Source organism: Elaeis guineensis, chromosome 12 (genome assembly GCF_000442705.2).
Source record: "Elaeis guineensis isolate ETL-2024a chromosome 12, EG11, whole genome shotgun sequence".
Classification (NCBI taxonomy): Eukaryota; Viridiplantae; Streptophyta; class Magnoliopsida; order Arecales; family Arecaceae; genus Elaeis; species Elaeis guineensis.
The window spans coordinates 84858532-84871337 of record NC_026004.2 but is presented as its reverse complement, the minus strand read 5'-3'; the positions used below and the strand labels follow the sequence as shown (position 1 = coordinate 84871337).

The 12806-nt window shown below is 38.8% G+C and overlaps 1 protein-coding gene across 1 annotated transcript in view; it reads right to left on the bottom strand.

Annotated features, from left to right (window-relative positions):
• LOC105034130 (lysophospholipid acyltransferase LPEAT2) overlaps positions 1 to 11294 on the bottom strand; it is a 46524-nt gene extending 35230 nt beyond the window's left edge. The window contains exons 1-5 of the mRNA XM_010909180.4: positions 10768 to 11294; positions 5276 to 5456; positions 5055 to 5114; positions 2429 to 2592; positions 2265 to 2328 (exon numbers count right to left, since the gene is read on the bottom strand). Coding sequence (XP_010907482.1) covers positions 2265 to 2328; positions 2429 to 2592; positions 5055 to 5114; positions 5276 to 5456; positions 10768 to 11174 — 876 coding nt within the window. The 5' untranslated portion in view covers positions 11175 to 11294. The remainder of the gene's footprint in view (positions 1 to 2264; positions 2329 to 2428; positions 2593 to 5054; positions 5115 to 5275; positions 5457 to 10767) is intronic.
• Between the last annotated feature and the right edge of the window lie 1512 nt (positions 11295 to 12806).

The window sequence follows — 12806 nt, the reverse complement described above, 5'->3', positions numbered from 1 at the left end:
TAGAGATTAATGAGGACCAGCCAATCATAAACTATAAGTTTCCAAAGCCTTCAATGTGAGTTATAGAAGATGATCATAGAGATCTAAGACTGTTAAGAGAACCACGTGTTGCATGGATCACAGTAACGAAATACTTCAAGACTAGATGGAATTAGTGATTGTGGAACCCTCCTGAACCGTCTAGTTTGGGGCATGTGGAACCATACTAGTGACAAATCGGGACGGTTCCAGCATTCGAAACAAGACACAGACAAGGAGGGTGGGTTAGAGAAGAAAAGAGAGGAAAAGAGAGAGAGAGAGAGAGAGAGAGAGAGAGAGAGGAGGGGGGAAAGAGAGCCTCTAGAGGCCGTCAAAGGCCTGCCGAGGCCGCCAAAGGAGTGCTGCACCCTCTGGAGGGCCGAAGGTGGGCCAACAAAGAGGGGGGAGAGAGAAGGAATGAGAAGAAAAGAAAGATAGAGTTGGGAGAAGGGAATGAAAGGATAAAGGGAGAGAAAGAGCCTTTGGAGTCCCGTCAAGGCCATTGGAGGGCTGAAAGACTCTAATTTTTTTTCGGGGGATATCGAGTAAAGTCAGCAACACCATTGCCAACTTCACTTAATCCCCAATTGGAATAGGGGCATTGCTGACTTCATCCGATATCGCCAAAATACAAAATATCAGAGATGAAGTATATCCCAAAAAAAAAAAAGAAAGAAAACAGTACCCTTGTTTCGATCCACCTCCTCCGGCCCTCCAATAGCCTCGACGGGCATCTGGAGGCTCTCTCCCTCTCCCCTCTCCTTCCATCCCCCCTCTTTCTCTTTTCCTCTCTTTCCTTCTCCCTCCCCCCCCCTCGCCAGTTCTCTAGCGAGCGCAGCCCTTCGGCGACCTCTGAAGGCTCTCTTCCCCCCCCTCTCTTTCTTCCTCCTATTCTCCCTCAGCCCTACTGTGTCGGTTCAAGCCTAGTACAAAACAATATGAGGGCATACTAAACCGTGCTGCCAGTCGACCAATTCGAGCGCCCGATACTGGCATTGCGAACCTTAGGTGGAATAGTCTTATACATGAAACAACAATAGGCTACGTTCTCTCGTCTAGTACGTATTATGAAAAAATGATACACAACAATGTCTTGATAATCTTAAGAAGTGGATTGACATTTGAGAACTTCAAGAGAATTTAGGATGATTGTTACTAGGGCAAGCCTTTGAGTTTGGCCTCGCTTAATAGGAAAATTAATAGCTTAAAGTAATGCTTTCCCGTAAATTTGTGCCTCAAGTGTGATCAATAGGTATGCACAGACTGAAGCCTAAGTTGACTATTTTGTTGCTTTGAATATTGTGATAGTTTCTTTTTCTCTTCTTGTGGCATTCGGACTGCGAGAATTGCTTCTAACCTAAAGAAAGCAAACTAAAGATTTAAAAGTTAGGAAGAAATACTTGGAAGCCAGAAAACCTGAAGACCTAGACATTTGCTTCAGACTTAATTTTGTGACTATTAATATAGCAGAAGAAAGCCTTTTTTCTGCTGTCATGAGTTTACCTGTGATCAAGAATTTAAGTTCTGTTCATGCAGCCCATGCTGACCAGGGGCTGACACAACGCATGCTGCATTCTATGCCATGCCAAAACAAGATGTGGACCAGAGGCACACAGTGGGCACTGCTGCAATGAAACTAGAACGCATTTTAATGCATGGGCACAAGGTTTTTGGAATTTTAAATTTGATTCTTCCTATCCCAATTAGGAGTTCCATTGTTATCTAAAACATATTTTAAACCCCTACATAGTGTTTAATAAATTTTTAAAAAAAGTGGGTATATGAATGCATTTTGGATTCTGTATTTTAAGCTAATATGACATCCTAACAGTGAATTAGCATTACTTCAATTACAACTGTTGATAAATGTATATACTATATACTAGTCATTCATATAGTAAATAAATAAATATGGAATTTAAGATTTGAAAAGAGTGAAGCATGTATAAGTATTGAAGCATTCTTTGTTAATTAGTATCATATGAGATGAAGAAATTTTGGATATTAAGATCTAAGACTTTTCTTACGAGACCTTTGTGTCTTGACAATTTTTGGTTATAATAAAATTTATGAGCTTTTAAGAGCTGTTTTCATCCAAACCTAAAAACCTGGATTTAAATTTTAAAGTAATTGTAGACTTTTGGTGTGTAGCAATTGCAGATAGAAACAAGCATGATGAAGTTAATAAACAGCACTTAAACACTCAAACAAAAAGGTTGTATAGATTATGAAAAAGATAGAGGTACCTCCATGAAATTGTGAAACTGAGTGAACATTCTGAACATGAGCTTCATCAACGAAATATTCCCCCTGAATTAGATGATATCAAATGTATCATGGCAGAAGGCATCAATAAGAAACATACCTCATGCATAAAGATTATATTAAAGGCAAAAAAAAAGACACTTACCATGACTGGTCAAAATGTACATGCGGAAAGCGCACAACCACAGGTTGAACTGGGAAACCATGAATGAATGCGCCAAGTTGAAATGAAATAAGAAACCTCCCATTTGTAGTGGTTCCCTCAGGAAACAGTAAAACGCGTGGAAAATCATTGCATGAAGCCTTTCTCTGAATTCAGGTCCTAGAAAACATGTTTCTGTATCACATAGCTAATATACAGGGAGACATTTTATTAAAAGAAGTGCTATTTTATATACTCAGTTACAAAAGCAAGTTTTGTTCTCTCCCAATTGAAAAAAATAAAAAAAATTGCATTTCATATAGTGTTGACACTACAACTATATGCTAGTTATGACTGACACTAAGAAATCTAAGCTGCAGAGGGACGAAAGAGGACAAAACAATGGATCAAAAAATTAAAGTAACAAGATACATTTGCGCAAATTGCATAACTAAATATTCAGGGAATAAAAAAGACAAAGACATCAACTGATCGTTGTCACATTTCAACTTTGCTATACAAGTATGCAGATCAAGCACAGGAACACCATGCAGAACCAAAACACAGACATGCCAATCTTCCATTTTTCATTTCTCATCAGCTATGCAAGATGGGATGAAATAAAGTCTAACCAAAAGATGGTCTGGAAATACAAATTTACTCCCCCCATCTTCATAAGCTAAAAAAATATTTTCATCCAAATCAAGTCATTAGAGACTCAAGGAAATCATCCCACTTTTTGCTGTAACATTTGCTAGATGTAACAAAAAAACATTTAAGGAGGCCCAGTCCAAATTTTTTTATTTTCCTCGTGTTGTTTGTTTAATTTGATGTATTTGTGCTTAACCAACAATTATTGTTGATATGTGAACTTAATGGATAGACATGTTGTAGGTTGCTAGAAATATTTTTCTTTTTTTTCATATTTAACATTTTTTAAATTATTTTTAAATTAAAAAAATTCAGGAAGCTTGAGACCCAGCGTGAAGCCCAAAGCCCGAGAAAGGGCCAGGCTTGGGTCTAGAAGGTAGGACTGAAAGCCAAGCCAGACAGGGCCAGGCCAAGCCCGGACCTAAGTAAATTGTGTTGACCATGGGCTCAAGCCCAACCTAGCCCATGAACAAGTCTATATGTGAGGGATTTTAAATTTCCGGGGGTACACAGCCCTTGCTGCCCCCCTTTTGGATTTGCCATTGGCCACAAGCCTCAAAATGATGGTGTTACAATTGACCAGGTAACCAGGTTCCCAAAGGAAATATTTTCTCCTTTACAAAAGCAGGAACCTACATTTAGTGACATCAGAGTGGATTTTTCTTTATTTTTTGCTTTTATGTTTGGTGTCTGTTCCCCTAGATGGTCTATGTTCGCCTTGTTTTTCATATGCAAAAAGCTCAACAACACTAAATCCATAAATATTGTGTTTTGTAGTCATAGTTCATCAGAATTTCCCTCATATTTCATGAAATCTAAGAAAAAAAAGATGAACAAATCATATTAATGTTTTGAATGAATCATATATAATAGGATCAACCAGTCTCCATTATCATTTGGTCAAAGATGCTACATAACCTGCTGATAACATTTCTAGGTGGTTGTAAAATAAACCAAAGATAGAATTTAGCCCTCACTAGCTTGACAGGTTTAGAGGTATTGTGAAAAATGCCTCCCTTCACTAGGATTGAGAGGGTTAAGGGCATAAGGAGAATCATATCCTTAATCGCAAAGCCCAAATTACATATGAATCTCAACTACCTAAAGAAACATTATACTACATTTCCAAAAAGATGCAAAGAATTAGGAAAAGATGAAGGCTAGATCAACATTTCATCATCAACTTAACCTCCACAATATTATTGTGGACATAATTTTCCTTCCCTTTTTATTCCCATGAGCTCATCAATTTTGTTGGATAAGCACTATAAAAATATCCTAATGTTTTGAAATGCTAAGGACCAATCTTCATGAACATAATAAGTCACCATGATACAATCCCATAGCATTTCAAAATCAACCCTCAGTTGTGTTTGGATACGTTATAGGAATCATAATATTTCGTAATCATTGTGTTTTTCGAAATTACGAATTATAGCTCAAGACAACTTGGTGTTCGTTGGTACAATGGAATTTTTCCAAAATCTTTCAAATCATTAGAAAATTCTACTTTAAGTATAACTCAATCCCTACTGAAAAAACCTTGTCTTTCAACATCTAAAAATTTTGTTTAAAGAAATAAAGCAAGATCATGATTTTGAATTTAGAATGTCCAAATCCAACCTTAATAAGCTACAAAATCACCACCATGAACCTTGCCAACAAAATTCCATTCCATGTTCGGTTTCTTTATTCTACCAATACAGTATTTAAATTTTACAACTAAAAGAAGAAAAGAATACACAATACCACTTATAAGCTTTGATCTAGAAGAACATATCCCAAAACATAAATGAAACATGACTTATACAGCAAAGTGGTAGAAGACAAAATTTACCAAGATAATAGAAAAACAAAGACAAATGATAAGTTCATGAGTGTAATTTTCTTGATATAATACAACTGAAGAAAATAACAATGTCAAGAAAAGTGGAAATTAGATCAAAATATAGATATCATAACTTGGAAACCCTTTTACCTTTATTTCACTAACAGCATGCTTTCTTGATGGTGCTGAGAACCTATCAACATAAATAACCTATACAACATGTAACATAAAACTAAATGAGATGGCAACTCTTTAATAACTTGAATTTGCAAGAATGCCAATACACGGAAAGTAAAAAGTTCTAAAATTTAACACCAGATAACTAGATATTTGACAGGTAACATATTTAGCCAAGTAAGGCACAGATGTACCTGCATGGCTCTGATAATAGTTCCAACAAAGGGCAAGGCATCATGTGACTCAGAAGCAACAATAGTTGGAAATAGTTCATAGAAAAAGAATATAGGCTCTATGTATGAGACATGATTAGCAACAACTATCGGTGCAACCTCACGCGATGCAGGCCTTCCTATTCGCTTAATCCAGTGATAGCTGATACAACAAAGAAAAAAAAAGGATATACAAAAGATAAAGATTAATTATGTTGAATGATAAGTGAAATAATTACCACAATCAAATGATTTCTAGGGAACAGTTAGCCTGAAAACATAATGCACCATATCATACAAATATATGAACATACATATCTACATTAATATGTCTACAGCTAGCTGGGAAGCTTTTGAGAGCATTTGGCTCCCAATGCTTCCTCGTTAAAAATAATGAAAGACCTCTCAAAATAAAAAGATGAACTATTGATCATGAACAAGGTTTTCAAAATTGGTACCAGCCCTGTTCCTGTCGGCCGGTAGCATGAACCGGTACAGTCCCATACTGGACCAGACCTACGTGAACCGATAGAGAGAGGAAGGGATGAACCGGAGAGGAGGAAGAGAGAGAGAGAGAGGAAAAGAGAGGAAGAGAAAGAGAGAGGAGGGGAGGGAAGCAAGTTGAGGTAGTGGAGACGCCGCCATGGCCACCAGAGGGCTACGTGGGCCCTCGGAGGGCCGCAGTGGCCGTGTCATCGCAAGAGAAAAGAGAGAAGAGAGAGAGGGGGAAGGGAAAGAAATGGACCAAAAGTGATCCGATGGAGAGGCCAGCCGGAGGCCAACAGAGAGGCCGTCGGAGGGCCTCCGACTGGCCGCCGTGGCTGTCAGACGGCATAAACGCCACCTGTGGCTCCACGACCGTGAAACAAGGGAGATCGCTCCTATTTCATGGACTTTTTTAAAAAAAGTCCAACAACAATAAAGCCATCAAATCCATTGCCGGCTTCACTATTTCTGAACTTTTTTTAAAAAAATGTTGAAATAATGAAGCCGACAATGTACCGGCTTCACTGTTTCTCGCAAGATTTTCCATACCGTGCCGAACCAGCCGATACACTCTGTATCGTACTAGACAGGCGGAGAACCGCCACGATTCGGCCGGTAAATTCGATACACCAGCGGTACGGAAGAAAAAAAGAGGAAAAATGAGAAAGAGAAAGAGAGAGGAGGAGAGGGAGGGTGGTGGGAGCCGTCAGTGGCCGACTGCGGCCGCCGGAGGGCTTCCGAGCCCCGTATCGCCCGATAAGATTTTCAAGAGAACGAGAAAGAGAGAGAGAGAGCGCTTGGGGGGACCTACCGAACGGACAGTGCCTCCGTCGCGAGGGCCCCTGTGGCCGACGAGCCGACGGCCTAAGGGCGATCAAGCGGGTGGAGCCGCGGACCGGCTGCGGCCGTCAGAGGGCTCCCGAACCCCGTATCGCCCGATAGGACTTTCAAGAGAGCGAGAAAGAGAGAGCGCGCTCGGGGGACCTACCGGACGGATGGTGCCTCCGTCGCGAGGGCCCCGACGGCTGGCAAGCTGACGCCGATGGCCTGAGGGCAGTCGAGCGAAACAGACCGTCGTCTGTTTCCATTTTTTTTCTTGTTTTAAACTGATGAAGTGGGCAACCCAGTTGCCGACTTCAGAAATTTTTTTTAAAAAATTCAAAAATCATGAAGCCAACGAACTATTTGCCGGCTTCATTTAAAACTAGATTTTTTTAAAAAAACTCGCGAAACAGGGGTGTCACCCCTGTTTCACGCCCGCGGCGCCGCGCGCGTAGACTGCGCCCTCCAACGGCCACGACGGCCAACTGAAGGCCATCCGACGGCCCCACTGGCTCCTTCCCCTCCCTCTTTTTCTTTCTTCCTCCTTTCTCTCTATTTCTCTCTCTTTCTCTCTTTTTCTTCTTCCGATTTGGGTCCGCTAGCCTTCGTCGGTTCGCCTCAGTTCGGTACGGTACAAAACCATACCGAACCATACCGTCGGCCGACCGATACGGCCGGCGATACCGGCTCAGGATATCTTGGTTTCTCAACTTTTAAAAAAATTGAAATAGTAAAGCCGGCAATAGGTTTGCCGGCTTCACTATTCATCATTGTTTTTAAAAAATGCAATGCAACGGCTCCGCTCGTGCATTTTTTTCATTGCCCGATGGCCACGACGGCCACCCAACGACGGTGGAGACGGGCACCAAAGATCCCTCTCCACCACCGTCCCCACCGTTCGGTAGCATCCCTCCCCTCTCTCTCGGAGTTAAAGCCCCTATCGGACGACACCGAGAGCAGACACCTCTGTAGCCCTTCGGTGGCCTCGACGGGCCAGCACCACCCTCCGAGGCATCATTCGACATTTTCATCCCTCCTTCTCTTCCTTTCTTTCCCTCTCCTTCTCCCTTGGTGCTGGCATGTGCTACTTTCCATGCCAAAACCGTCTTGGTTCCCCGTCAGTCTGGTTCAGCACGCTCTGATTTAGCACGCCCTGAATCGCTCAATTCGGCATGGTTCTGAAAATCATGATCATGAATCTACAACATTTAAATTGGCTAAACACCAAAAATCACACATTTTGAAGGTCTTTTGCCTATGCATCAAGCCAACGGAAACAAAAACTGAATAGTAACAATATAGCTAGTGAGCAAAAATATAGCATAAACCATAAAATTTGCAATCTAAGCCATCTTGATTTAATATTTTAAAAGTGTGTAAATGTGTCTATATTTGTATGTTTTTTCACTGGATTTTGTTAATCAACTTTTCTCATCAAAACAACTTGGAGTCAATTCTGGAGTACCTCTAAGCTCTCCAAAGAATGAAATTGCTTTGGGGTGCATATTCTGTGAACATGAAAAGTTCCTTGGGCCAACTGATGCTGGATTGGCAACTTACTGATCAACCATCCACATGTACCATACCAAATCCTACAAGTTCGGCAAAAAATGCTAGAGTTCCGCTAATTCCCTTGCCATGTAGTAGAATTTTCATGTGCATAAGAAAGAAACCCCCTAATGTTTCTTCAAAAAATATACTAATTTTGAAGCAAACCCATCCCCACCTTGATTTCATAAATAATCAATATCTTAGTACCAGCTTTTCTCCTGTATGAGTTCTTTCCATACAAACTAGCCTTCAATTTGTAATCCTTAACAAATAAGGTAGCTGACAACAGTAATAGACATAGTATGATCACCTAATTCGATAAAATATTTATAAGGACCATTGATAGGAATGACAATTAGGGATTATGGCATCTAGCACGAAGCACTGCAAGTACAGTGATATTGATTTTTTTAATTGAGCACAAGGACCTTGGCCAAAGTCAAGGTGAGGCATGACCTTTGATTTTAAATTTTATATATCCTTTGTTTGCTTCACATTGTGTTGATGTCTTATATTTTATTCTATATTTTTTTTTGTTTCATCTTTTATTTTTGTTCCTATTTTGCAATGTATGAATATATATCTATTTCTTTTGGTAAGTCATATCTTTTTCTTAACATGCATTGCATATGTTGATTTGCTATTGCATACACATACCGGCAATATGCATGTATATGCACACAAAGCTACATGTATCTATCATGCAAAAATAAGAACTTTTGTGGTCAGAACATGTGAAACTGACTTTGAAGCATGAAGCCTTGCTAAGGTAGTGTTTGCTTGCGGAATAAGTGGTGGGGATATCCTCGCACTTGCCCCACTTATTCCACCAAACAACATTTTGGCACTGATAGAGTAGGCTTGTTCCCTCATCGCGATGTCCTAGGAGATATCCCTCCCACTTACATCATAAGCTAATTCCATGGTGGAGCTTTGATAGGCTCATTCCACAGAACTAAGCAGAAACTTATTCCTCCTGATTACCATTTTAGCCCTCCAATTACTCTTTTGTCCCCATCCACTCTCCAAAATACCAAAAAAGGTAGAAGAGCAGTTCTGTTCTTGTGATAAAATCTAAATCATCATGAAATCCAATGCATACTAAATGCATTTCAACCTCTGCCCTTACCCCCTCCCAGTTATTCATCCAACCAAACACCAACAAATTTGTATCTCCTCTACAATACCAAAATAACTTCCCCTTATTCCCTCAAAATTTATTCCGCAACCAAATGCAACTAAGGATGTAGGGTCTTGCTCCAAACATGTAAGATAAAATCAACCAGTGTATCTCATCATATTCCTCCCATTTTCTGCTTTGGCTTTTACAGTCCTGATTCCTCTCTATCTTAGAAATCTTCATTTTTTTTTTTTGGAAATCTCAATAAACTAAATCTTTATCCCTCAATAATTTTAGAATTTCAAAACTTTAAAAAGATAAGGAGTTTGGAAGAAAAAATAGTAAACAAATCATAACCGTCTAAACTTTCAAGATTTCAATGTATGTGCTCTCACTTACATAGCACATGCTACAAAATATGTACAAATGTGAACATACGTATACCTATGTACAAATGTGAAATATGCATATCCATCTGTGTATGTGCATTTGCATGCACGCATACATAAGCACATGTTCTACTAAAGCATAGAAATATGGAAAATAACAAGCTTCTATGTCCTCATATTCAAAACATTTCTCCTAGCAAATAAAAAGGTCCAAAACTTAACTACTAGTTTTAATTTAATTCATTTCCCCTAAGTATAGGTTTAAACAATTCATTAACTTTTATTCTTTCTCCCTAAGTAATATCAATTATAAAGAGCAAATTATAGCATTTAATCAAGTAAAAAGACTTGACCTACATCTTAACACAGTCTTGTACATAATCTTTTTCAAAGAACATCAAATCCAACCATGCTACACAGAATGAGCTTATTAGAATTTAATATGCTGCACAAGCATTGGTTAAGACTGGTGTAGCAAAGGTGTAAAAATTTGGTTTTAGTAAGGTCGACCAAGTTTCGGTCTCTACAATTTCAGTGATTTTGGTAGTTTTAAGCGATTTTGGTAGTTTAAACAATTTTTGTAGAATTTTAGTCAAAGTTTCAGGGTTTCTATCAAAAATATCAGGAAAAATGTAATGGAACCCAAGATAATCACAAAACATTGAAGTATTTTTCTACTAGTGAAATCATTGGATTTATGGCATCAGAGATTTCTCCTATCAGATTACTGTTACTGAAACGAACTCAAGGTTTTTCCAAGCTAATTATGCTTGTCAATCCAAGAACCACTATAACAAACTTATAGCAACATTAGCATAACCAGAACCAATAAGCCATACGTAATCTATTAGGGGCGGTCAAACTCCACCATCCTCATTTGCTTTCATTATCTTTTCTAACTCCGATAATTCCATGACTCCCCCTCTGTAGACATCATTCTCATAAAAATTCAGATCCTTTATCATAGCTATCAGAGATCTAAAATAAACCAAATTTCAAGCAGGTTATCTACATTACAAGTATGATCAGAACACCACCACCAACAACAAACGATAAAAATAAAGACAGAGGGAGATGGAGACGAAGAGGAAAGGGGCTTCGATTACCCGAAGGTGAAGAGGATGCCACGAGCGCAAATCCTGGTGACCCACATGATCCGGCTTCGCCACCGGGGCATCGGGCTCTGTTTGTCCTTCCATCCCTCCAGCGCCAGCTTGGTTGCTAAGAATCCCAGCGCAAGGGCGAGCCCGAAGAGCACCAGCCGTGCGAGGGCGATAGGCACGCAAAGGACCACCTTGAACCACTCATAGACCCCGGCAATACACGGAGTGTGGTTGCGGAAGGGATCGACGGGGATCGGCCGGGGCAGGACCAGCGGGGGCGCGCCCAGGAACTCGAAAGGGTTCACCCGCTCTCCGGCGGGGCGGCGCTCGCCGTCAATGTCGAGGATGACATCGGAATCGCGTCCGCCGAGGAGGAGAGGGGTGCGGAGGTTGCCATTGGGTTCCTCCATCGGAGCTCGCGGAGAGAATTTTGGGAGAGGTAAGAAGGGGTGGCGAGACGAGGACGATCAGAGATGGAGAGAGAGGAGATGAGGAAAGTTCGGACAGAATAAATAGTGACAGTGGTTTATTTGGTTTCTTTTCCTTAGATTATATATATTTGGTTTCTTTTATTCGTCGTGTTTCTCGGGATGCGAATACGACGATGCCCGTCATGTGGGCGTCTACGATTTGCGCAGAGGGGCCGTGAGGTCCGTAGACGTGTCGTTGTTCAACGGTTCCTCTTTTACGCTTTACCAAAGATAGCATGAGTGGAAGCGAAGTTCTCTGTGCACCGGTCGCAGTACCGCTTCATCTATTAAATTATATAATTATTATTTTTTTAATATTTTTTTAATATTTTTAATTTTATTTTTTATTTAAAATTTTAAATAATAAAAATATTTTTTTAAAAAAATAATTATACCTTATTATTATTATAATATTCTATATTAAAATTATAATTTTTTTACATAAAATATCATAATTTTTTCATAAAATATCATAAAAAAAATATTTTCATCATTAAAAACTGTACACGTCATAAAGAAGAAAAGATATTTTCGTCATTGAAAAATTAATATAATTTTTTAATAACAAAAATATCATTCTCTCTTCATGACATCCTGTAAAAAAATTATGATATCCCGTATAGAAAGACATAATTTCTACACAGAATGTCATAATATAAACATAAGATGTCATAATTAAAAAAAAAATAATTTTATTATTCAAAATTTCAAATGAAAAGATAGAATTATGGACATTAAATAGACATTGAAAAGCAGTAGATACGTGGTCAGATAAGATGAAATGGTATGCTCCACATTAAATTTTTGTGGTACACATAAAATTTCTTATTGATTTAACTCCTAAGGTCTACTACATTTTTCTCTTGACCCCTAGGGAATTGGGCCATATGCTAACATTGAAAAGGTATTATATTCTTACTAATAAAATATATATATATATTAGATTGATGTAGGTCATCTGAAATAGATCGCTCAATTCATGAATATAATAAAAAAAAATTAATCCATTCTACTAGATTATTTGAATAAATTCTTAAAAATTTTACTTAAAATAGTCACATAATACCTATCTTCATGACTATTTACAGCGTCGGTCCATGACTAGCTGAATGGTATTAAGGAATCGAACTCATATCATCCATATTTTCATATAATGCTACAATCCATAACAACCGTAGAAGTCGGTGAAGAGGATAATGATGGGCCCATATAACTGGGAGTATTATCTTATATGGATAGTTTTAACATATTGAAAGTTGTAATACCACTGGAAGGGCGGATGAATGTAGAATTACTTTATATGTGACAAAAAGATTTGCCAAATCTTTTATTATTAAAATTAGTTATAAAAGAGTCCAATCATGTTTGACTTTCATAGCAGACTATTAAGTTTGAAACCATGTATGTTTTTTAAAGCTGTATAAACAAAAAAGTAACTAACTCACAAACCTTAAATCTATATCTCTCCTTAATCTCTTCTGCCTTCTAATTGCCACCATCTTTTTAAACTACTTGGTCCTGCGAGGGGGCCGCCAAGACCTCATGCCTCTCTTCCTTTCCCTTTCTGATGAA